The 25,413-nt window shown below is 48.3% G+C and overlaps 1 protein-coding gene across 1 annotated transcript; it reads right to left on the bottom strand.

The window, feature by feature from the left end:
- Positions 1-9,152: 9,152 nt before the first annotated feature.
- LOC135391497 (axoneme-associated protein mst101(2)-like) lies at positions 9,153-22,869 on the bottom strand. Its single transcript, XM_064621767.1, has 46 exons — positions 22,861-22,869; positions 22,748-22,810; positions 22,605-22,667; positions 22,322-22,393; positions 22,013-22,128; positions 21,659-21,719; positions 21,517-21,579; positions 21,374-21,445; positions 21,098-21,169; positions 20,842-20,904; positions 20,700-20,762; positions 20,557-20,628; positions 20,424-20,495; positions 20,270-20,362; positions 20,158-20,220; positions 20,015-20,086; positions 19,883-19,954; positions 19,759-19,821; positions 19,620-19,679; positions 19,456-19,548; positions 19,344-19,406; positions 19,210-19,272; positions 19,068-19,130; positions 18,904-18,996; positions 18,792-18,854; positions 18,658-18,720; positions 18,353-18,445; positions 18,241-18,303; positions 18,098-18,169; positions 17,974-18,036; positions 13,314-14,000; positions 12,634-12,696; positions 12,492-12,554; positions 12,350-12,412; positions 12,208-12,270; positions 12,062-12,124; positions 11,920-11,982; positions 11,778-11,840; positions 11,636-11,698; positions 11,494-11,556; positions 11,348-11,410; positions 11,206-11,268; positions 11,064-11,126; positions 10,922-10,984; positions 10,770-10,842; positions 9,153-9,268 (listed from the first exon to the last, which is right to left on the bottom strand). The coding sequence occupies exons 1-46, from the start codon at positions 22,867-22,869 to the stop codon at positions 9,153-9,155; spliced, it is 3,771 nt and encodes a 1,256-aa protein (XP_064477837.1).
- Between the last annotated feature and the right edge of the window lie 2,544 nt (positions 22,870-25,413).

Here is a 25,413-nt window from a genome sequence, read left to right as displayed (position 1 = left end):
CTCTTGGCTGGGTCACTCAAACAGATCGCGAGAGCAAAAGGAGTTAAGAAGGACGTGGTGAGGAAACATTTATTGCACGAAGTGTACCGAGATTCTCTGTTCAATGAAAAGGCGGTCTCTCACAAGCAGTGTACCATCCAGAGTATAAAGCAAATGATGTACACCATTTCGAGACTCAAGAAGAGCTTGGTCCCCTACGACGACAAGCTCTATCTCGTTGATGCCGTACACTCCTTCCCTTATGGAAGCTGCGAATACGGTAAGCTTTCCTAGTGTTTTGACGCGTATAGGATTACGATAGTGCTCTCTCTTTGTGTAGCATTGGAAAACCCGGAAGAGAGCCCGAGAGCGTCGTCGTCAGGCATCGAGTAACCGCGGAACAAAGAGCTGCACGCGCATGTAACCGAGAATAAAAGTTCTAGTCGAGACATGCTTCTCTCTTTCTCGCGCGCGCAGACAGGAGAAGCACGGGTCATCGTGGCAGTGTGGTAGCGGAATGGGTGTACGAAAAGAATGACCATTCCGTCATCGTGCTGGTGCAGTGACCCGCGCAATGACGACGCTGCGATGAAGATTCCCCTTTTCTGGCACGTCTGATCATCTCGTAATGTGAGATCGGACAAGTCAGGGAGGGTGCAGGCATCTATCGACCAACTCTTTTGTATGTATTCAATAAACATGTTTCAGTGAATGAAAAGACAAAGCCTCGTCAAAGTTATTTGGACTGTTTAATGCGTTGCATGTCAATAACCAATCGGTATTTCAACAAATCAATGACAAAGTTGGCGATGTAGACTGCTTGCAAATGTCGCTGCTTCCGCAGGGCGTGCTTAATATGAGCGATGGCACGAGCGAGAAGGTCCACGATGTCTGCAGCGATGTAGTTGAATTCTGCGTTGGACAAGCTCACAAATTCGCTCATGAGTCCCAGGGGTCCGTCAGGAAGCGTTGTGCAGACGTGCTTGTAACGGGCGTAGATCCGACGCACCATCTCCTGCAGCGGTCCCGGCGAGATCTCTCCTATATTGCCAAAGCCTACCATGTCTATCACGTAGCGAAAAGCAGTGATGACGAGCTCGTTACGGGGACTTTCGCTGTTGAAAAATTCCTTCTCCACTTCTTCCCAAGAAGCGTGGGTACGGGAACAATTTTGTAACGAGTGTTAGCTGTACATCTTCACGTAGTGATGACGCGAGCGCGGTGCGCGCTGCCTTTATACAGATAAACGCGCGCGCAAAGAAATAAAGAACGAAATGAGAGTGAAACCGAAACTGAGAAGCCACCCGTCGCCGCTACGAGCGCGCGCTACTTGGCTATTTGGCTATTTTTGGGCTATTCCAGCGTTTCACACCACGTGCGCTCACACGACAGCACACGACCACACGACGGTTGTCACCCCGGTCACCCCTCGTCTCTACACTCCATTAAAACTTTTACGTTTTATAAGCACATGGCAGGCACGCATTTCTGTTCCGGCACATTATAATGCACTGCCGTCTGTCGAGACTGAAATAAGTAATGGTCATTTGCGCTCCCCGGTCGTTCGTGTAAATGGTCAGCAGAATAGATATGAAGAGATACGAAGACACATGCCGGAACCCTTTTTCGGAATTCGGTGATCCTGCGGCGGACACAGGTGGTGATACTGCAACGCAGCTTTTGTTCGTGTACAATTAGAATTTCGAAGGTCAAAGGAACAAATTCCCGTGCGACTTCATTGTTTTTCTGAAAGTGCTGAGTTTGAATAAGTTGCGCGAACTGGAGAGAGTACGTAGTGCCTTGGGCTTGCTGGTTTTCCATTATTAAAAGCCCCAAAACTAATACTGTTGGACATTCTGACACATCGACGGCGCCGCATTGTCGCCTCCCTCTTCTCAGTCGCGTCTCCACAAGCCCGCTCACTCGAACGCGTGGTTAAGTGTAGGTTTGACAACCAGGGCGTTCGCGCAGACATGGGCAAATGGGCGAAGTATTCACGCCATTACAGAAAGGAATGGGAGGATGACGAGGAGTTCAAAGGTAGGTTGTCATCCTTACTTGGTGCCGCAGCACCGCAATACGTGACGCAGGTGTGAATGGCTTCTCCCTGATTAATAGGTTGGCTTGCTGCATCGTCGACGTCGACGTCTGCGTTTTGCAAGGTATGCAAGACTGAGCTGCGACCACATGTCCGGGACCTCAGGGCTCACAAGGAAACAGCAAAGCATCAAAGAAATGCGGGAGCACTGGCATGCCCAGCAAGCACGAGTCGATTGGACGGGTTTGTGGAAGTCAGGGCACGTTCGACAAGCAGCGTTCGGGCAATCAAAGTAACCGAACTACGAATAGCTGCCCATATTGCAGTCCACAGCTCGATTATGACTGCTGATCATCTGACACCACTCCTGAAGGACTGTTTCAGTGACTCACCTATGGCTTCAGGAATGTCACTGTGCCAGACAAAATGTTCAGCACTTATTACAAAAGTACTTGGACCGACATTTAAGGAAGTACTTCTGAAGGACATGGAAAATGTCAAGTACTCGCTAATGCTTGATGAGAGTACGGACGTGTCCTCCTCGAAAGAACTTGCTGTGGTCTCGCGCTACTATTCCGACAAACATTGTGAATTTCGCACTGCCTTCTTGGGACTTGTCCCAATATATGACGCGTCGGCAGAGGGAATATTTTTGAGCTTAAAAGAATTTCTCGGATCCTGCAACATTCCCCTGGAGAGCTGTGTCGGTATTGGGACCGATGGAGCCAGTGTCATGTGCGGCCCGAACAACAGTCTCTACAGCCGCATGAAGAATTTCAACCAGGACTTAGTATTGGTGAAGTGCATGTGCCACTCCCTGCAGTTGGCATGCAGCGAGGCTGTAGCCATCCTGCCATCTCAGCTAGACTTCCTGGTCAAGGAGACTTTCAATTGGTTTGCACACTCTCCGAAGAGACAGCAGACTTACCAGGATATCTACTCTACCATCAATGATGGTTCTATGCCGCTTCAGCTCATTGGGGTGAGCGCAACACGATGGCTAAGCATCGCGAGAGCCCTGCGCACATTATTAACCCAATGGCTGGAGCTGAAAACTTTCTTCGATGTTGCAAAATCGCAAGAAAGGTGTTACACAGCGAGGCTGCTGTCTGATATGTACAAAGATGATATGAATCTGCTGTTCCTAAAATTTACCAGTCCAATAATTGACGAATTTGAAAAAATTACCAAAATGTTTGAAGCCGAGGACCCTGACCCATGCAGACGAGGACCTACTGCTTTTCATCAAGACTCTCATGAGGCGAGTCGTAATGCCGCCTTTTGCGTCACCAGGCTGCAAATGGGAGTCCCACATATTGCATGTGAGGGCATGTAACTTCGGTACCACATTCCGCCATGAGCTGGAATCGTCAACAAGTATCTCTGAAGACGAGACATCGGGGGTAATGGAGCGCTGCCGGCATTTTTTGGTGGCGGCAATCAAAGCTCTCCTGAAACCGATCCCATCAAATATAGAACTTATGGAAAGCCTCAAAATGCTAGACTACAACTCGGTGGGCTCAAAAAAGTTCGGTGACATCTTGAACGGCTTTCGTAGGTTCATTGCACCGAGTGATGTATCAGCCATGGAGTCAGAATTCGACCTTCTTCAGACCAACATAGAAGAACTCCGCAGAGAAACAACTGCTGACTTCTGGATTAACCTAGCAAATGCTACAAATAGTGCCGGTCAGAAGATGTTTCCGAAACTGTCTGGTCTCAGTCTAAGCCTTCTTTGCTTGCCACTTTCTAACGTGGCAGTCGAACGTGTCTTTAGCCAAGTCACATTAACGAAAGCAGACACGCTTGAGAACATTCTTCACGTGAAATTCGCCCTGCAGACAAATGGACGTTGTTGTAAAGACTTTGTGCCATCCAACAACTTCTTGAACAAGTTCACAAGCGAAGTAATGTATCCATAATCCAAGATTTTATACATATGCGCTTTTCATAGCCCATGTGCAAGTTGCATGCCCCTCTTATGCTGTATATCCTCCCGGTTTTGAACAGAGTAATGAAAACGCTTTTGGCTATTTTGGCTATTTTTTCTTTAAGGCATTGGCTATTTTTGGGCTATTTTCTGTGTCTGTTTTTGGCGGGAGACGAGTTTGGCGTCTGGCAACCCTGCCGGCGTCGCCTCAGTCAGTTGCTCGCTGGCTGTCGCGCAGGGCAGACGTGTGCTGGGTTGCTCCGCAGTCCCCGCGCTCGCTCAGTTTCTGGCTGGCTGTCGCGGAGAGCAGACGTGTGCTCGGTTGATCCGCCGTCCCCGCGCCCGCTCAGTTTCTGCCTGGCTGATGAGCAATCGCCGCAGGGGAAAAGGTGAGTGATTTGCCGTGCTCCTTTTCTCGCATGTTCGCCGTGCCCCCCCCCCCCCGTGTTTAGCGGTGACCAACGAGTGATTTGTCGATGTTTGACCGCGCTCGTATTAAGCCTTTTCTCGCATGTTTAGACTTGTTTAGCGGAGAGGAAACCTTCTCTCCGTGTTGACGCACGTTTAGCGGTTCCCGCCTTGTGTTAGCTGCATAGTGTTGTGACACTGTGGTTAGGCCTAGTCGATTGCCTTTTCCCCGATGTGTACTGTTTTCTGCAGTGATGGCCACTAACTACTTCTACAGTAGTTTAACTATAACTACTAACTACTTTGCAATTGACTAGTTTAACTAGTAGTTCAACTACTTTTCAGGGGAGTAGTTAAAACTACTTCTTTAACTACTGCAATGTAGTTTAACTACATCTATAACTACCTAACGTTGTCCATCAACACCAATCCCTTGTAGTGTTCTTGGAGACCTAAATATGAATCACAAGCAATGATAAACTTTGGCTCAAGCCATTGCTACGATCGTCAAATACAAAGCCTGCGGCGAAATTCTTTCTGTGCCTACGCGATAAACTAAATTGCAGAATTATTTCACAGCAAATGCGGCTTCACTACACAAGCAATATTTATTTATTTATTCACATACCCCAAAGGCCATACCCTGGGGGACACCAGATGATACGTGACAAAAGGACGACGAATGGTTGTTCACGAAAGTGGACTGGAGGCGGTCAGTTAAGAACATATGAATCCAGGAGAGAACATGTGCATCAAGCCCTAGTTATGAGAGTTTTACCATTAATCTAGCGTGCGGTACAGAATCAAAGGCTTTAGCAAAGTCCAGGAACACTGCATCTGTTTGAGTAGAACTGTCCATATTTGAGTGGAGGTCGTGGATAAAACCAGCTAGTTGTGTTTCACACGATAAATTTTTACGGAAGCCATGCTGGCAGGGGGAAAAGTAAGCATTTGACTCTAGGAAGTTGATTACCTGCGAATATATAATGTGTTCCATAATTTTGCAGGGGACGCTGGTAATGGAGATTGGTCTATAGTTCAGTGGTGAATGAGTGACACCCCTTTTATGCACTGGTATTATCATTCCCCGACGCTAGTCTTCTGGCAGAACTGAACTATTATGTGGGAAGGGAGTTGCCTCAGGACAGAAGCCGCCGATATTTCGAACAGAGACTGTTCTTTTTCTGGGCACCGTCCTCATCAGTGGCATGGTATTTAAAGGGTTAGGTGTGACGTGTTTAAAGGTTCATGCGATTTGTCCCTTTAAACCATGCCAATGATGAGGACGGTGCCCAGAAGAAGAACAGTCTCCGTTCGAAATATCGGCGGCTTCTGTCCTGAGGCAACTCCCTTCCTACATCTCTACCGGTTCGCTGGATATCTACCCATCTATGAACTATTAAGTGATTGTTGGAATATTGCAGAAATCTGCTCGAGTGAGCCTTTGTGTTTTCAAGAATTTTGCTGTTTATTCCATCGAAACCAGCAGAGGAGGAAACCTTGATGGAAGAGATAATCTTTTCAATGCCAGCAGGAGATATCGCTATCGGTGACATGCTATTGAAGATGGATGTGGGAGGCGCGGCAGGGGGAGTTGTGTCTTCGTTGGTGAACACGCTTGCAAATGCGTTATTGAAGATAAGAGAACATTGGTTATCTCTAACAAAATTACCATCATGATCTTTCAGTTGGATGTTTACCGATGGAGATTTTGGGTTTATAACTTTGTAGAATGCTTTGGGGCTGTGCTTCAAGAGGTTAACGAGGCCCTCGCTATAGAACACGCGTTTCGAAGAAGTCACCAATGATTTGTATTTCCGGGCGCACTCTTGATATTTTGGCAGTGATGATGCAGACTTAGAGCGCTTAGCAAGCCTGTACAGACGTTTCTTTTTACGGGCGAGCAGTTTCATTTCATGATTGTACCATGGGGCATGACAATGTGTCTTGATGAGAATCAAGGGTATATAGGCCAATAAGTGCATTAATCTTGGATTTGTATAAACACCAGTTTTCCTCGACTGTCCGTACTTCAAAATTAGCGAGAAAGTTAGCCAAGTAATTGGATAATTCAGAATTTATTTGGTCGTAGTTACCCTTATCGTATAATTTTATGTGTTTGCACGAGGAACGACGGGGCACGCTGGGGACAGATAATGTAAAGTGTAGCACTGCCGCTAGTATCTTGTTGTTCTCTTTCTCACATAGAGCTATGATGGTGGCACCATCTGCTGTGATGCCTTGCAACTACTTGGCCACCTGTCGTCGATCTCTGCAGCTGCCCGTCGCCAACTACCAACATGGCGGGCGCTGGTCACTCGGGTTTGCGGAGCGGCTTCTTCGCCGCGACATCGTTGATTTTCGAATAAATTGTTTCTCTCCACTCTATTTCTATCTTTTTATTTTATTTTCTACCTATTTTTTATTTTTTATGGACACAGGTTGTCAGCAACGCACAGGGTGGTCTGGACACGTCTTAGATGCTCCCCAATTAGTGTAATGACTCCCTGAATGATCCTAATTACTGTGGGGGGTCCCAAATTGCTCTAATTGCTAATTAAACGTGTCCAGAAGCCTTGTAGCGTTGCGGACAGTCTGTGTCCAGTCATTACTACTTGTAGCGCGGTAGCACCTCCTTGGAGGGAATCAATGTGACTTTGTGAATCTTTGCTCTCTGTCAATGGCCAGACAAGGCCGACTGGATTGTAGAGTACCGGACGATGTGAGGCACTGTATCGAATAGTCCGCTGCGGTTGAAAGAGCGCAGTTCGTAGTCGTCGGACGTTCCGCGTTCGCTCATCGGGGCACGTGGTGCTCCACGGGGCTCGAGGTGAAAGGAAGCTACACATCAGCCGCAGTGCCTTTTGGAGTCTGTTGTGTCGCCGCGAAGCGTGCTAGGTAGTGGACGAACATAATTATTTATTACCAAATGACGACACTGGGCGCTTGCGAAGTAGTTGATTGCTTTCTTTGCTGGTTCTGGACGTAGCATTTGATGCACCTCGATAGGGAGCCAGACATTCCTCTGGAAAAGATTAGTCGATAAGTCGCCAAGGCGGCTGTTTGCCTTTAATAGGCCAAGGTGGCAGATGGCTATGTCATGCTTTAGAGATTAGGGTTTACCAGCAACTGTTGGGAACCCTGCGGTTGGAAACTCTACAGTAACCCAATCCGGAATGCAGTTACTGAATGTTTTGGTTTGCGGCCTATAGCCCCGGTTGTCGAGGACAGTTCGTCGGAAATTTCAGCAGGCGCGTTCCTCAGCGTTGTCAGTGACCGATATCAGAAGAATGCAGCCCCACGACGGCAGAAGACAGCTCGCATTGAGGCAGAGGTGGGTTTGGCGACCAGCTGTCGGCATCCAAGTGTCTTCTGCGTGACTTGTTAGCTCTTCAAGCGCCCACCGTCCAAGGTGGCCGGTAAGATTCTTGATGTGAACTAGCTAACACAGCGTGTGATGATTAGTGACCACATGGAACGCCCGACCGTAAACTTTCGCAGCTCCAAAACTTCCATCAATCATTCGTTCTCAGTCATGGAGTAATTACGTTCCACTGGATCTAGAGTATACACCCACTTCAGTTTGTAAACAAGAGGGCGCATCTGTGCATGGAGCAGACGACGCTGGTGGGCAAAAGGGAGTAGGAAACCGCACGTTGTGTACGGCATTATCGGCCTTGATGTGCCACGTAGCACATGCAATAGCTACACCACTTTGAGGCACGTCTTAATAGTGACCGAAAACACACGGTGATTCGATGATCGTGTGATTTTAGCCCACCAAATAGGACAGCAGCGCCGCCTTATCGCTGTGACATCACGCACTCAAGCGAGTCTATCTGCCATAGGCGATGCCTCGTACCCAATATTCAAGACATGAAGAGCTAACACAACTCCTATTCTTCGGCGCTGACGTCAGTACCAACTTCGTTATCAGGGCCTTCGGCAGGCGGCCAAGAATTGAACCTCTGTGTGCAATGAGGGGAGAAGTCGAAAAATCCCAAACCAGAAGAACTCCAAGTCAATATTTGGTAAGGTAATTGCATTTGGGCTTCCTCAAGTAACGCAAATGCGAAATGTGTAACATGTATAAATGTGTCTACCCTGCATGCATATCCTGTCAGCATCATTTTCGGGCGTGTGACTTCACAGGAATTGATCAAATTCCGGAAGCATGACATATTCCCTTTTTCAATGTACGAGGGGCGTTCAAGTAAAAACGGGATTTTCTGTCTCCTGAGTGTACAAATGATTCCCGCTACTTCTTTTTCATGAGTTTCACACGCGACAGGCCTCCCTGTTCACCACGTAGTGGTCCAAAGGTTGTGCAAAACAGAAGACACGTGCTAGACAAGATGGCCGACAACGAGGTGAGCGCGCACATCGAACAGCGAATTGTCATGAAGTTTCTCGTGAATGAAGGCGTAAAGTCATCTGAAATTCACAGAAGAATTCAGGCTCAGTATGGCCACGATACACTTAGCCGCAGCAAAGCGGTTGAGTGGTGCAAACGGTTCTGAGACAGCCGTACATCAGTGGAGGACGATCCCGGCCGGGGCGGCTCAGAGCCCAGTGTCAGAGTTCCTGAGAACATCCAACTTGTGGAGCGCCTGATCCTCAAGGACCAACGGATAACATGTCTCGAAGTGGCTCGAAAGACTGACCTTTTTGTGAGAACGTTGAACACTATCATTCATGAACACATCCAGTTTCGGAAAGCCGGGCCTCATCACCAAGGGAGTCCTCCTCCTACAGGACAGTGCACGCCCGCATACCGCGCATGTCACGACACGCAGCTTACAGGAACTTGGCTGGGAGTTGCTGCCACATCTCCCTTACAGTCCTGACCTCGCCTCCAGCGATTTCCATCTCTTCGGGCCACTGAAGGCGTTCCTTGGGGGCCACCACTTCAGCTGCGACGACGAGGTCAAGAATGCAGTCCGATCATGGCTTCTACGCGCCGGTAAGGATTTCTACGCTGCTGGCACCCAAGCCCTCGTGAAACGTTGGGACAATGCATTAGTGCAGCTGGAGATTACGTTGAAAAATAAAACTAATTTCTCGCCTGTAAGTTCATTTTACTTTTGCGAAAAATGAAAAGTCCCGGTTTGACTTGAACGCCCCTCGTAGTACGGCACAGGGTTTTCACGAGTTCGTCTTTGTTGGTGATGCCAGCTAGAGCGAAGTCACCTGTGTGCAGTGGAGCAGCCAGCATCGGAGTTGCCGTGCTGCTAAAGGAGCAGAATCTTGAAAACAATGCCCTCAATGGCAGCACAACGTGACATATTAGATTATAGTGCACACGGTCTTTTTTTATTATTATTATTATTACAGCTCTCAATAGCACTGCTGGCACTGCTGCCCCATTGACACACACGCATTTCCCGTTTCTTACCCTCGTGTAGCGGGTCAATAAATTGCGATACGGTCCTAATTTTTTTTGGCAGGTACATACGCATACTGAGATGTCATAGCAACAAAAATACTAAAAACGGGGATAAATCGACTTATCCACTTTTTACTATTTTTGCTGCAATGACATCACATACCAGTATGTACCTGCCAATGAAAATTTAGAAGCGTATTGCAATTTGTTGGGTCGCTACAGGAGGGTAAGAAACAAGACATGCATATGTGTCAACGGGCGCAGACAGTCACATCAGGCCCCTTTCCTACACATGCATGCAATTGGTGTAGCTTAAATTTTCCTGCGGTGCGGACAGGAACTTCGATTTCAGCTCGAAAAACCTCACGTGACCGTGAGGTTTCCTACCTCACGTGACCGTGTCAGCAGTACTACTCAGCATTGTAACCGGAAAGACGCATGCATTATGTCAATAAGTCGTATCGTGCTGGTAATCTTAGGACATCATTTTCAAGAGTGTGCTTGTTTAGCACCGCAATCAGCCCGATTGTGGCTACTCCACTGCACACAGGTCACTTCATCCTGCCTGGCATCACCATCCTTCAGCAACCAAGTTCTGACTCATGAGAATTTTTATTCTGCACCAAACCACTGTGCATGCGATGTTATATTGGAAGAGGGGATAAATTATGTTCCTGGATGTTGTTCAGTTTCTGCTATATCAAATACTAAAATAATGCTAACAGGACATGGATGTTGAGTAGACACATACATACAGGGTGCGGCACCAAACGTGTCATTTGGGGTCAATAAGCAAACGGTAGAACGGAAAAATATGCGGCGAACGGCTCCCATGCGGCAATTAAGTTTGCAATCTTCAAAAAATACTTTTGTCGAATTTCAGTTGCAATCAGTTGAAATTTCTTAATTGGGTAGAAAGGAAGCTCGTTCATCCGGGACCAGATCGTCTACCGGGTACAGTAGTTTCTCATGTTTGCTCTAGGAAAAAAGGTGGTAGAACGACCGTACTTCTGCCATTTTGGGCCAACCAACGCCCACCTCCTCCCCCGCAGGTATCAGCGGGGGCGTCCCTTTGCCTTGCCCCTCTTTCTCACATTTACTCTAAGGAAAAAAGTAAAATTTTCTACTCAAGCTGGTACAAGGACAGTACTTCTCTCATTTTGGGCCAACCAACGCCCACCTTCTGCCCCGCGGGTATCAGCGGTGGCGTCCGTTTGCCTTCCTCCTCTGTCTCACGTTTGCTCTAAGGAAAAAAGTAAAATTTTCTACTCAAGCTGGTACAAGGACAGTACTTCTGTCATTTTGGGCCAACCAACGCCCACCTTCTGCCCCGCGGGTATCAGCGGTGGCGTCCGTTTGCCTTGCTCCTCTTTCTCACAGTTACTCTAAGGAAAAAAGTAAAATTTTCTACTAAAGCTGGTACAAGGACAGTACTTCTGTCATTTTGGGCCAACCAACGCCCACCTTCTGCCCCGCGGGTATCAGCGGTGGCGTCCGTTTGCCTTGCTCCTCTTTCTCACGTTTGCTCTAAGGAAAAAAGTAAAATTTTCTACTCAAGCTGGTACAAGGACAGTACTTCTGTCATTTTGGGCCAACCAACGCCCACCTTCTGCCCCGCGGGTATCAGCGGTGGCGTCCGTTTGCCTTGCTCCTCTTTCTCACGTTTGCTCTAAGGAAAAAAGTAAAATTTTCTACTCAATTAAGCTGGTACAAGGACAGTAATTCTGTCATTTTGGGCCAACCAACGCCCACCTTCTGCCCCGCGGGTATCAGCGGTGGCGTCCGTTTGCCTTGCTCCTCTTTCTCACAGTTACTCTAAGGAAAAAAGTAAAATTTTCTACTAAAGCTGGTACAAGGACAGTACTTCTGTCATTTTGGGCCAACCAACGCCCACCTTCTGCCCCGCGGGTGTCAGCGGTGGCGTCCGTTTGCCTTGCTCCTCTTTCTCACGTTTGCTCTAAGGAAAAAAGTAAAATTTTCTACTCAAGCTGGTACAAGGACAGTACTTCTGTCATTTTGGGCCAACCAACGCCCACCTTCTGCCCCGCGGGTATCAGCGGTGGCGTCCGTTTGCCTTGATCCTCTTTCTCACAGTTACTCTAAGGAAAAAAGTAAAATTTTCTACTAAAGCTGGTACAAGGACAGTACTTCTGTCATTTTGGGCCAACCAACGCCCACCTTCTGCCCCGCGGGTATCAGCGGTGGCGTCCGTTTGCCTTGCTCCTCTTTCTCACGTTTGCTCTAAGGAAAAAAGTAAAATTTTCTACTCAAGCTGGTACAAGGACAGTACTTCTGTCATTTTGGGCCAACCAACGCCCACCTTCTGCCCCGCGGGTATCAGCGGTGGCGTCCGTTTGCCTTGCTCCTCTTTCTCACGTTTGCTCTAAGGAAAAAAGTAAAATTTTCTACTCAATTAAGCTGGTACAAGGACAGTAATTCTGTCATTTTGGGCCAACCAACGCCCACCTTCTGCCCCGCGGATATCAGCGGTGGCGTCCGTTTGCCTTGCTCCTCTTTCTCACAGTTACTCTAAGGAAAAAAGTAAAATTTTCTACTCAAGCTGGTACAAGGACAGTACTTCTGTCATTTTGGGCCAACCAACGCCCACCTTCTGCCCCGCGGGTATCAGCGGTGGCGTCCGTTTGCCTTGCTCCTCTTTCTCACGTTTGCTCTAAGGAAAAAAGTAAAATTTTCTACTCAAGCTGGTACAAGGACAGTACTTCTGTCATTTTGGGCCAACCAACGCCCACCTTCTGCCCCGCGGGTATCAGCGGTGGCGTCCGTTTGCCTTGCTCCTCTTTCTCACGTTTGCTCTAAGGAAAAAAGTAAAATTTTCTACTCAAGCTGGTACAAGGACAGTACTTCTGTCATTTTGGGCCAACCAACGCCCACCTTCTGCCCCGCGGGTATCAGCGGTGGCGTCCGTTTGCCTTGCTCCTCTGTCTCACATTTACTCTAAGGAAAAAACGTAGAATTTCCTACCCAAGCTGGTAGAACGACCGTACTTCTGCCATTTTAGGCCAACCAACGCCCACCCTATTGAAAAATCTCATATGTGATGTTTGATAGCAGAGCCTCCGGAGCCAAGACGGAAACGAGGAACGACTGCCCGTGTTGAACGATTAGCACGAAGTGCCTCGTGAACGTTACTTCACGAGTCCTTTATTTTCATCACAACAGCAAAGCAAAAGAGAACAAAGTGATGATGGGTGAAACTGTGAATTGATGCAATGAGTGCTTACAACATTCTCCCCCTCACGCTCATTCGTCAATTCACGGTGAAATGGAAAGTCCACAATGTACGGCGCAAAAGTTGTTCTTGGCTCCTGATACCGGTTTCGTCAGGTAGTCGGCTACCATTTCTGTAGTGGGGATAAACGATACCTGAAAAAGTCCATCTTCTATTTCTTTCCTAGCAAACAAATATTTGAGGCCGATATGTCCCCTCTTCTGTTGACGAATGGTGATGGGTTTCCTCTCTTTAGATTGCGCTCTCGTAGTCCCGACGAACGGCATTCTCTGGCAAAATGGCCTGGTTTACCACAGTTGTAACAATGTAGTTTATCGATCACTCGTGGTCCTCTGTTCATGACTCGCGCCTTGTGCGCAGCTTCTTCAGTGGTATCCCTCCGCTGTCGTAGCTCTTCCTGTACTATAGCGTACTTCACTCTCTCGGGCGTCAAATCGGATGCGTTACAAGCATCAAAACTCCTGGCCACGTTATAGTAAGCCTTCGGGAGCCCCTGGATCGCTAGTGAGGCCACTTCATCGTTGTCAATCTTCTCACCTAGTACACGGAGTTGCTCTGCCAAATATTCGACGCGCTGCATATACTCAGTAGCAGTTTCCTGATTTTTCCACTTGGCGTTGTTAAGTTCCCTCTTCAACGTCAACACCCGTTCAAGGACTCGACCTCTGTTCACTTCCTCGAGCTTTTGCCAGACTCCTTTTGCTGTCGTCTGGTTTATCACGTAGCTGGTCTGGTTCATTCCGAGTGACTGGACGATGACATTCATGGCTTCTGCGTCGCTTTTGTTCCATTCTCGAATGACTTCAGACGTAGAGGTTTCTTGAGGCGACCTCGAGGAGGTTGTGGGCTGTTGAGGAGGATCATCCGTGATCACATGCCATAGCCCTTTGGTCTTCAAGTAGACCGTAACCTTGTAGCTCCATGTCGGATAATTGTCTTTATCTAATTTCTCCAGTTGACTCACTGCCTGCGTCATCCTTTCTGATGCGTCGGGTACCGGGGTCGCTAACTGGTAGATAAGTCCCGTTACAGGGTTCCTGGGCCCATAACCATTGATAGCAGAGCCTCCGGAGCCAAGACGGAAACGAGGAACGACTGCCCGTGTTGAACGATTAGCACGAAGTGCCTCGTGAACGTTACTTCACGAGTCCTTTATTTTCATCACAACAGCAAAGCAAAAGAGAACAAAGTGATGATGGGTGAAACTGTGAATTGATGCAATGAGTGCTTACAACAATGTTGTGGGAATCTGGTGTGAGATCTCTTATCACACATCAATGTAGGTTCTCATATTCCAAATGAATATAGGACCTCATATCCCACATCTGTATAGAATCTCATATTAGTATAGGATCTCATAAAATTATAAGATCCCATACCATATGCGAGTGGCTTGGGTTTTGCTGTCTTAGCACATAATATGAAGTTCTTTATATGCTGACACCAAATAGTTCAAATTAATATTACCAATCAACAAAACGATAAATAACAAAAATTAAAAACAAATAGGAGGAAAATTTTCATTCACTGTCGTTCACTGTCGAAGCTTAAAATCTAAAGTTACTGCAATTCGAAGAGTGTTTGATATTTTTTTCACAACATGCATTTTTAACTACCATCCACTCACTACTGGGGAAATATAGGGCTACATATGAGTTCATTCTAGGAAATATCTGGCCACATATGAGGCCAATATAGGAAATTATCATCTCTGAAGGGTAATATGAGGTCCCATAAAAGGCTGGTGTGGGAAGTAAAGGATCCCATAAAAGGCAGATGTGGGAATTATAGGGTCCCATAAAAGACTGATGTGGGAATTATAGGGTCTCATAAGTCTCATGTCGATGCTCACATCAAATCAATATGGGACATGTGATATCTTACATGTCTCATACAGATTCCTACTTGTAATAATGTGGCACTTTGTGGGATTTTTCAATAGGGTAGCAGGTGTTTCAGTTTTGTCTGAAACATTGAACGGCTTCATCCCCTAGGCTGCCACACCATTTCAGCGGACAACGCCTCAGATATGCAGCAGCACTTCGCCACATACAATAAATGACCGCAACATTATCTCACCTCAGAAATATCACACGATGGCGGCTCAAGTATTTGCTCATTAAGATTTTGTTCACCGAAAGCGACGTGTCTATTAGAGGAACCCGGCTGTGCGCACGCACCCAACGAAAAGGAAAGAAAAGCAAATAACATGAGGTAAGATGGCGTTGACTACCACTCCTTGTTGCGAGACTGTCGGAGTTTTTCGGGCCAGTGAGTGGTACGTAAGACGAAGATAGACTTTTTTGCGGTCAGTTTTGAGAAAGAGCGAGGATCCTATATTCCTGTTTATACGGTAATGACGTACAAAAATGCAGTAAGGTAATTAGGGCAGTAGGCGAACTTGAGTGCACCTGCAGCACACCGGTTAAGAAGCGCTCGAATAACGAGAGTTTCTTGTGCTATAGTCACGAACTGCTCGCCAAATGTCACGAACTCCTTTGTTTCGCGGAGTTATCTTCTCGAAGGTGGTCAGAGGAATCAGGAGGAGCAGCTGTTGCCAGACGCTACAACCAACTGTTCCTGATTTCAGTTTGAAAGTTCACATCCACGAATCCAACATGATCCCTGCGCTTGTAATTTTCTTGGCCCTCCTGTCCTGTTCCAGATACACCGTGTCTGAAGAATTTTGTAAGTCTGTTCTCTCTTCGTACTCGCAAATATTCCTCGATAACACGAATCCGTAAGCTCTGAATACGTTAAGGGGGTACTGAAATGTCCACACAAGTTTACCTCAAATTAGGATACACGCTGTGATAATTTCGCACTTGTTGTCGTAACTCAAAACTTCGATTCCGTGACGTATCTACAATCGGAGTTCTTCCTGACAAGAAGTAAAGATTTAAAGGATCATGGAAGTGTCATTTAACATGACTGGAAACCCTGAAAAAATAGCTAAGACACAAGCGAGCTGGTGGAGATGGTGAAACCCCGAAACTAGGGAACACGAAGGGACAGACAGAAACACGAAGTCTCAAACGCACCTGCAGAGCTGTGTTTGAGACTTCGTGTTCGTGTCTGTCCCTTCGTGTTCCCTAGTCTCGGGGTTTTTACATTATGCATCGAAACCCTGCTTCATCTTTGAAGCTGTATACAAGGAGTCACCATGCAAAATATTTTCGCTCTGCGGCGTATTGTCACTACCCTATAAGATTTACAAAAGACAGTCGGAGAAAGCAATCGCGGACGTGAGACATGAGCACCGCGTGACGTAGTAACTGCTCTGGGCCTTTTATTCTTTTTCTTCTCGGCTCATGCGTCGCTTATACATGCTTGAGCTGTGTCGTTGGACGACACTGGTCACGTGCCAGAGCCCGTGATACGTCACGACGTGTTCTCGTTCGCCGATGCGCTCTTTGCACGTGGAGAGGGTTTTTCAAGGTGTGCGGAACATTGCTTTGCGCGTGCTCTGTAGGTCACCTGGGCTCATCGTTCTTTCGCAGGAGCTCATTTTAGTCGTTGCGGAAGACGTCGCAGCGAAAAACAAAAAATATTTTTGCGTCACTTCCATGCTCCTTTAACGGACATTTAAAAAAGAAGACACACGTGTCCACACGGTCTTTTACGAATGTTCGAAATATGCTATGTGGTGTAACTGGTCGACGGAGTTTGAAGTCCATGAAACAACTCCGGCCTAAAGCTTTGTGCCCTCACCGAAGGTCTGTAGCTAGTTAGTTAAGTGTTCGGTAAGTTAGGAGGTGCCAAGCGCAGTCCTACACTCTAAGGCGTGGAAACGTGTTCAAGACTTCTGTATGTTCTCAAGCACTTGTTTTCAGCTATCATTCTGCTATCATTGTTAGGGTGCCTGAAAACTAGCTCCCTCTGTAGAGGGCGATGGCGGGGGGGGGGGAGTAGCTTGCCGTTGTTGGCCGTAATCAAGTGGGCATCGTCACGACTATAGTCGATTATAGCGTGGTGTCGGTCGTTCAATGCGCGATGGCAGCCGTATTGTTTGCTACGGTATCCGCCAATCTCTTTCAAATGCGCAGGCCGCGCTAGCCCTACACTTAACACATAACTACTGGCGGGGGCTAGGTTCGCTCGGAGGTACGCTTACGGTACGATCTAACGCTTACGAGGTGCGATCTAATTAAGCAAATATCGGAGGAGTCGGTGAAAGAGGAACACAGCATCCAAGCGTGGTGACCGTCTGACCAATAGCGTAAAAATGGCGGGCTTACTTAAAAAAAATAATACTCGACTCCACACAGAGGGAGCTAGTCATCGAGCACACTAAGCATCTTATCTATTCTGCTCTCTGAGGGATGTAATACATGTTGCGGTACCTCGGAACCTCCGTGTATTGTACCATATCCTCCTATATACTATATGGCTGTCCAGCGTTTTCAAGACACACAGGCGCCGATCGTCCAATATAGTGGCGCTAGTTTCCTAGGTGTGATAGTTACCCTGATGCGATAGCAGCAGCATCGGTCATGACGCCGTCCTCCTACACACAGACTGTAGATTACAACTGGTAGCGTCTGACAGTCGGAAAGATGACATGACGCCCATAGGAGACTGTACCAACGCTATCTAGCACGGCGTCTTTCGATAACCACTGGCTTATGGAGAGATAACGGAGGCTTGCACAGCCTGCACCCATCCAAGACGTTTATCTCCGCAAAGCGTTGTAGAGCAGCCCATGCACCGAGCATTCGGCACTGTACGCTTACGGGGAGGCAAAGGCTGTCACTGCTCTGACTGAATGTCCGTGCTTCTGACCCTAGGAAACTGGCGGCTCCATACGGTTTGCCTCATTGTGCAAGCATGTATAAGAGGCTACGATCGTACATAGCAAGTGTGCAAAAATTGTATATGTGTGTGCGAATAAAGGCACTGTAAGCAAACAAAAATAGGATGGCGGAAAAGGGGAGTCAAGGTACGTCTAGTACTTCTGCCATTTTGGGCCAACCAACGCTCACCTTCTTCTCCGCGGGTATCAGCGGGGGCGTCCCTTTGCCTTGCTCCTCTTTCTCACGTTTGCTCTAAGGAAAAAAGTAGAATTTTCTACCCAAGCTGGCACAACGACAGTACTTCTGGGCCAACCAAGCCCACTTTCTCCCCCGCGGGTATCAGCGGGGGCGTCCCTTTGCCTTGCTCCTCTTTCTCACGTTTGCTCTAAGGAAAAAAGTAGAATTTTCTACCCAAGCTGGCACAACGACAGTACTTCTGGGCCAACCAACGCCCACTTTCTCCCCCGCGGGTATCAGCGGGGGCGTCCCTTTGCCTTGCTCCTCTTTCTCACGTTTGCTCTAAGGAAAAAAGTAGAATTTTCTACCCAAACTGGTACAACGACAGTACTTCTGCCATTTTGGGCCAACCAATGTCCACCTTCTCCTCCGCGGGTATCAGCGGGGGCGTCCCTTTGCCTTGCTCCTCTTTCTCACGTTTGCTCTAAGGAAAAAAGTAGAATTTTCTACCCAAGCTGGCACAACGACAGTACTTCTGGGCCAACCAACGCCCACTTTCTCCCCCGCGGGTATCAGCGGGGGCGTCCCTTTGCCTTGCTCCTTTTCTCACGTTTGCTCTAAGGAAAAAAGTAGAATTTTCTACCCAAACTGGTACAACGACAGTACTTCAGCCATTTTGGGCCAACCAACGCCCACCTTCTCCTCCGCGGGTATCAGCGGGGGCGTCCCTTTGCCTTGCTCCTCTTTCTCACGTTTGCTCTAAGGAAAAAAGTAGAATTTTCTACCCAAGCTGGCACAACGACAGTACTTCTGGGCCAACCAACGCCCACTTTCTCCCCCGCGGGTATCAGCGGGGGCGTCCCTTTGCCTTGCTCCTCTTTCTCACGTTTGCTCTAAGGAAAAAAGTAGAATTTTCTACCCAAACTGGTACAACGACAGTACTTCTGCCATTTTGGGCCAACCAATGTCCACCTTCTCCTCCGCGGGTATCAGCGGGGGCGTCCCTTTGCCTTGCTCCTCTTTCTCACGTTTGCTCTAAGGAAAAAAGTAGAATTTTCTACCCAAGCTGGCACAACGACAGTACTTCTGGGCCAACCAACGCCCACTTTCTCCCCCGCGGGTATCAGCGGGGGCGTCCCTTTGCCTTGCTCCTCTTTCTCACGTTTGCTCTAAGGAAAAAAGTAGAATTTTCTACCCAAACTGGTACAACGACAGTACTTCAGCCATTTTGGGCCAACCAACGCCCACCTTCTCCTCCGCGGGTATCAGCGGGGGCGTCCCTTTGCCTTGCTCCTCTTTCTCACGTTTGTTCTAAGGAAAAAAGTAGAATTTTCTACCCAAGCTGGCACAACGACAGTACTTCTGGGCCAACCAACGCCCACTTTCTCCCCCGCGGGTATCAGCGGGGGCGTCCCTTTGCCTTGCTCCTCTTTCTCACGTTTGCTCTAAGGAAAAAAGTAGAATTTTCTACCCAAACTGGTACAACGACAGTACTTCTGCCATTTTGGGCCAACCAATGTCCACCTTCTCCTCCGCGGGTATCAGCGGGGGCGTCCCTTTGCCTTGCTCCTCTTTCTCACGTTTGCTCTAAGGAAAAAAGTAGAATTTTCTACCCAAGCTGGCACAACGACAGTACTTCTGGGCCAACCAACGCCCACTTTCTCCCCCGCGGGTATAAGCGGGGTCCCTTTGCCTTGCTCCTCTTTCTCACGTTTGCTCTAAGGAAAAAAGTAGAATTTTCTACCCAAACTGGTACAACGACAGTACTTCAGCCATTTTGGGCCAACCAACGCCCACCTTCTCCTCCGCGGGTATCAGCGGGGGCGTCCCTTTGCCTTGCTGCTCTTTCTCACGTTTGCTCTAAGGAAAAAAGTAGAATTTTCTACCCAAGCTGGCACAACGACAGTACTTCTGGGCCAACCAAGCCCACTTTCTCCCCCGCGGGTATCAGCGGGGGCGTCCCTTTGCCTTGCTCCTCTTTCTCACGTTTGCTCTAGGAAAAAAGTAGAATTTTCTACCCAAGCTGGCACAACGACAGTACTTCTGGGCCAACCAAGCCCACTTTCTCCCCCGCGGGTATCAGCGGGGGCGTCCCTTTGCCTTGCTCCTCTTTCTCACGTTTGCTCTAAGGAAAAAAGTAGAATTTTCTACCCAAGCTGGCACAACGACAGTACTTCTGGGCCAACCAACGCCCACTTTCTCCCCCGCGGGTATCAGCGGGGGCGTCCCTTTGCCTTGCTCCTCTTTCTCACGTTTGCTCTAAGGAAAAAAGTAGAATTTTCTACCCAAACTGGTACAACGACAGTACTTCTGCCATTTTGGGCCAACCAATGTCCACCTTCTCCTCCGCGGGTATCAGCGGGGGCGTCCCTTTGCCTTGCTCCTCTTTCTCACGTTTGCTCTAAGGAAAAAAGTAGAATTTTCTACCCAAGCTGGCACAACGACAGTACTTCTGGGCCAACCAAGCCCACTTTCTCCCCCGCGGGTATCAGCGGGGGCGTCCCTTTGCCTTGCTCCTCTTTCTCACGTTTGCTCTAAGGAAAAAAGTAGAATTTTCTACCCAAACTGGCACAACGACAGTACTTCTGGGCCAACCAAGCCCACTTTCTCCCCCGCGGGTATCAGCGGGGGCGTCCCTTTGCCTTGCTCCTCTTTCTCACGTTTGCTCTAAGGAAAAAAGTAGAATTTTCTACCCAAACTGGTACAACGACAGTACTTCTGGGCCAACCAACGCCCACCTTCTCCTCCGCGGGTATCAGCGGGGGCGTCCCTTTGCCTTGCTCCTCTTTCTCACGTTTGCTCTAAGGAAAAAAGTAGAATTTTCTACCCAAACTGGTACAACGACAGTACTTCTGCCATTTTGGGCCAACCAACGCCCACCTTCTCCTCCGCGGGTATCAGCGGGGGCGTCCCTTTGCCTTGCTCCTCTTTCTCACGTTTGCTCTAAGGAAAAAAGTAGAATTTTCTACCCAAGCTGGCACAACGACAGTACTTCTGGGCCAACCAAGCCCACTTTCTCCCCCGCGGGTATCAGCGGGGCGTCCATTTGCCTTGCTCCTCTTTCTCACGTTTGCTCTAAGGAAAAAAGTAGAATTTTCTACCCAAGCTGGCACAACGACAGTACTTCTGGGCCAACCAAGCCCACTTTCTCCCCCGCGGGTATCAGCGGGGGCGTCCCTTTGCCTTGCTCCTCTTTCTCACGTTTGCTCTAAGGAAAAAAGTAGAATTTTCTACCCAAACTGGTACAACGACAGTACTTCTGCCATTTTGGGCCAACCAACGACCACCTTCTCCCCCTCGGGTTATCAGCGGGGGCGTCCCTTTGCCTTGCTCCTCTTTCTCACGTTTGCTCTAAGGAAAAAAGTAGAATTTTCTACCCAAACTGGCACAACGACAGTACTTCTGGGCCAACCAAGCCCACTTTCTCCCCCGCGGGTATCAGCGGGGGCGTCCCTTTGCCTTGCTCCTCTTTCTTACGTTTGCTCTAAGGAAAAAAGTAGAATTTTCTACCCAAACTGGTACAACGACAGTACTTCTGGGCCAACCAACGCCCACCTTCTCCTCCGCGGGTATCAGCGGGGGCGTCCCTTTGCCTTGCTCCTCTTTCTCACGTTTGCTCTAAGGAAAAAAGTAGAATTTTCTACCCAAACTGGTACAACGACAGTACTTCTGCCATTTTGGGCCAACCAACGCCCACCTTCTCCTCCGCGGGTATCAGCGGGGGCGTCCCTTTGCCTTGCTCTTCTTTCTCACGTTTGCTGTAAGGAAAAAAGTAGAATTTTCTACCCAAGCTGGCACAACGACAGTACTTCTGGGCCAACCAAGCCCACTTTCTCCCCCGCGGGTATCAGCGGGGGCGTCCCTTTGCCTTGCTCCTCTTTCTCACGTTTGCTCTAAGGAAAAAAGTAGAATTTTCTACCCAAACTGGTACAACGACAGTACTTCTGGGCCAACCAAGCCCACTTTCTCCCCCGCGGGTATCAGCGGGGCGTCCATTTGCCTTGCTCCTCTTTCTCACGTTTGCTCTAAGGAAAAAAGTAGAAGTTTCTACCCAAACTGGTACAACGACAGTACTTCTGCCATTTTGGGCCAACCAACGCCCACCTTCTCCTCCGCGGGTATCAGCGGGGGCGTCCCTTTGCCTTGCTCCTCTTTCTCACGTTTGCTCTAAGGAAAAAAGTAGAATTTTCTACCCAAGCTGGCACAACGACAGTACTTCTGGGCCAACCAAGCCCACTTTCTCCCCCGCGGGTATCAGCGGGGCGTCCATTTGCCTTGCTCCTCTTTCTCACGTTTGCTCTAAGGAAAAAAGTAGAATTTTCTACCCAAGCTGGCACAACGACAGTACTTCTGGGCCAACCAAGCCCACTTTCTCCCCCGCGGGTATCAGCGGGGGCGTCCCTTTGCCTTGCTCCTCTTTCTCACGTTTGCTCTAAGGAAAAAAGTAGAATTTTCTACCCAAGCTGGCACAACGACAGTACTTCTGGGCCAACCAAGCCCACTTTCTCCCCCGCGGGTATCAGCGGGGCGTATATTTGCCTTGCTCCTCTTTCTCACGTTTGCTCTAAGGAAAAAAGTAGAATTTTCTACCCAAACTGGTACAACGACAGTACTTCTGCCATTTTGGGCCAACCAACGCCCACCTTATCCTCCGCGGGTATCAGCGGGGGCGTCCCTTTGCCTTGCTCCGCTTTCTCACGTTTGCTCTAAGGAAAAAAAGTAGAATTTTCTACCCAAACTGGTACAACGACAGTACTTCTGCCATTCTGGGCCAACCAACGCCCACCTTCTCGTCCGCTGGTATCAGCGGGGGCGTCCCTTTGCCTTGCTCCTCTTTCTCACGTTTGCTCTAAGGAAAAAAAGTAGAATTTTCTACCCAAACTGGTACAACGACAGTACTTCTGCCATTTTGGGCCAACCAACACACACTTTCTCCCCCGCGGGTATCAGCGGTGGCGTCCGTTTGCCTTGCTCCTCTCTCTCACGTTCGCTCTAAGAAAAAAAGGTAAAATTTCCTACCCAAGCTGGTACAACGACAGTACTTCTGCCATTTTGGGCCAACCAACGCCCACCTTCTCCCCCGCGGGTATCAGCGGTGGCGTTCGTTTGCCTTGCTCCTCTGTCTCACGTTCGCTCTTAGAAAAAAAGGTAAAATTTCCTACCCAAGCTGGTACAACGACAGTACTTCTGCCATTTTGGGCCAACCAACGCCCACCTTCTTCCCCGCGGGTATCAGCGGAGGCGTCCATTTGCCTTGCTCCTCTGTCTCACGTTCAAAAGGGTACAATTTCCTACCCAAGCTGGTAGAACGACAGTTTCTCCTGTGTAGTTATACCCAAAAGATAAAATGTGTTTGAGTAGAAATGTAGTTGCAATATAGCTGTACCTAGGTGAGTGGGATTATACTTTTCTTTTCTTACAATATAAGGCACACTCCCCTGTGAAATCAACTCAGGACGTAAAACATCCCCAGAGCAACATATACGGTGCACCTGCAGGCAGAACGTTCGGTAGTAGCACACAGCCAACTGATGCCGCCAACTTGATGCTCTGGTGCACCAGTATTGCTCGTTCTCGAGGGTTGCATTTAGCTGGAGAAGCGAGAAGCCCAGAAAGTTATGCTTGCAGCTCTGCATAAGCGATTATCCCTAGTGTGTCGAGTCCTTCGGCAAGCGGAGCCCGTGGCCCCATCCAGCAGCCCCATTTCGAACAAGACGGGTCTTGTACTTTTTTCCCTAATACTGAGGTTTTTATCGCTTTGAAATGGATTACCAACCTGCCCAGATTTTAACGTTGTTCAGACGAGTTTCGTCTCGCTGTTCGGAGGCAATGTTCTTGCCCCACTTCAGTGTCACGACCCTTGCGACGGCCTTGGCAGAGTCCCACCACTCCGCCGTCCTATGTCCCAGGAGCCGTGTCTCCAAGGTACCCGCTGGTATCGTGGGCCACACACTGGTGTTCCTGCAGGGAGATGTATATGCGTCACGATGCGGGCTGAGAACCGAAATCTCGGTGGTCTGGTGTAGCCGAGACTACAGTTTCGTGATCCGAAAAGAATTGTACTCAAGTTCCAACTTGTATCACGTCGCAGTGCCTGACGGTATGGGATATAATTTCGGACAGATACAAAGACTTGCTCTGCAGGGTAGGGTCCTCCACTTTCAGGTAGCAGGTGTTTCAGTTTTGTCTGGAACATTGAACGGCTTCATCCCCTAGGCTGCCACACCATTTCAGCGGACAACGCCTCAGATATGCAGCAGCACTTCGCCGCATACAATAAATGACCGCAACATTATCTCACCTCAGAAATATCACACGATGGCGGCTCAAGTATTTTCTCATTAAGATTTTGTTCACCGAAAGCGACGTGTCTATTAGAGGAACCCGGCTGCGCGCACACACCCAACGAAAAGGAAAGAAAAGCAAATAACATGAGGTAAGATGGCGTCGACTACCACTCCTTGTTGCGAGACTGTCGGAGTTTTTCCGGCCAGTGGGTGGTACGTAAGACGAAGATAGACTTTTTTGCGGTCAATTTTGAGAAAGAGCGAGTGTCCTATATTCCTGTCTATACGGTAATGACGTACAAAAATGCAGTAAGGTAATTAGGGCAGTAGGCAAACTTGAGTGCGCCTGCAACACACCGGTTAAGAAGCGCTCGAATAACGAGAGTTTCTTGTGCTATAGTCACGAACTGCTCGCCAAACGTCACGAACTCTTTTGTTTTGCGGAATTATCTTCTCGAAGGTGGTCAGAGGAATCACGAGGAGCAGCTGTTGCCAGACGCTACAACCAACTGTTCCTGATTTCAGTTTGAAAGTAAACATCCCCGAATTCAACATGATCCCTGCGCTTGTAATTTTCTTGGCCCTCCTGTCCTGTTCCAGATACACCGTGTCTGAAGAATTTTGTAAGTCTGTTCTCTCTTCGTACTCGCAAATATTCCTCGATAACACGAATCCGTAAGCTCTGAATATGTTAAGGGGGCACTCAAATGTCCACACAAGTTTACCTCAAATTGGGATACACGCTGTGATAATTTCGCACTTGTTGTCGTAACTCAAAACTTCGATTCCGTGACGTAGCTACAATCAGAGTTCTTCCTGACAAGAAGTAAAGATTTAAAGGATCATGGAAGTGTCATTTAACATGACTGGAAACCCTGAAAAAATAGCTAAGACACAAGCGAGCTGGTGGAGATGGTGAAACCCCGAAACTAGGGAACACGAAGGGACAGACAGAAACACGAAGTCTCAAACGCACCTGCAGAGCTGTGTTTGAGACTTCGTGTTTGTGTCTGTCCCTTCGTGTTCCGTAGTCTCGGGGTTTTTACATTATGCATCGAAACCCTGCTTCATCTTTGAAGCTGTATCCAAGGAGTCACCGTGCAAAATATTTTCGCTCTGTTGCGTATTTTCATTACCCAATAAGATTTACAAAAGACAGTCGGAG

This window comes from Ornithodoros turicata, chromosome 1, assembly GCF_037126465.1.
Source record: "Ornithodoros turicata isolate Travis chromosome 1, ASM3712646v1, whole genome shotgun sequence".
In the NCBI taxonomy this organism is placed as follows: Eukaryota; Metazoa; Arthropoda; class Arachnida; order Ixodida; family Argasidae; genus Ornithodoros; species Ornithodoros turicata.
Note: the sequence above shows the minus strand (reverse complement) of the source record. Positions and strands in the feature narration are given on the sequence as shown.

What these genes read in the sequence shown, in the direction of transcription:
- LOC135391497 (XM_064621767.1), bottom strand. An exon ending in TGATACCCGCGGGGCAGAAG is followed by an intron (nt 12,413 to 12,491) that starts GTGGGCGTTGGT and finishes TTTTTTCCTTAG; the next exon opens with AGCAAACGTGAGAAAGAGGA. An exon ending in TGATACCCGCGGGGCAGAAG is followed by an intron (nt 11,269 to 11,347) that starts GTGGGCGTTGGT and finishes TTTTTTCCTTAG; the next exon opens with AGCAAACGTGAGAAAGAGGA.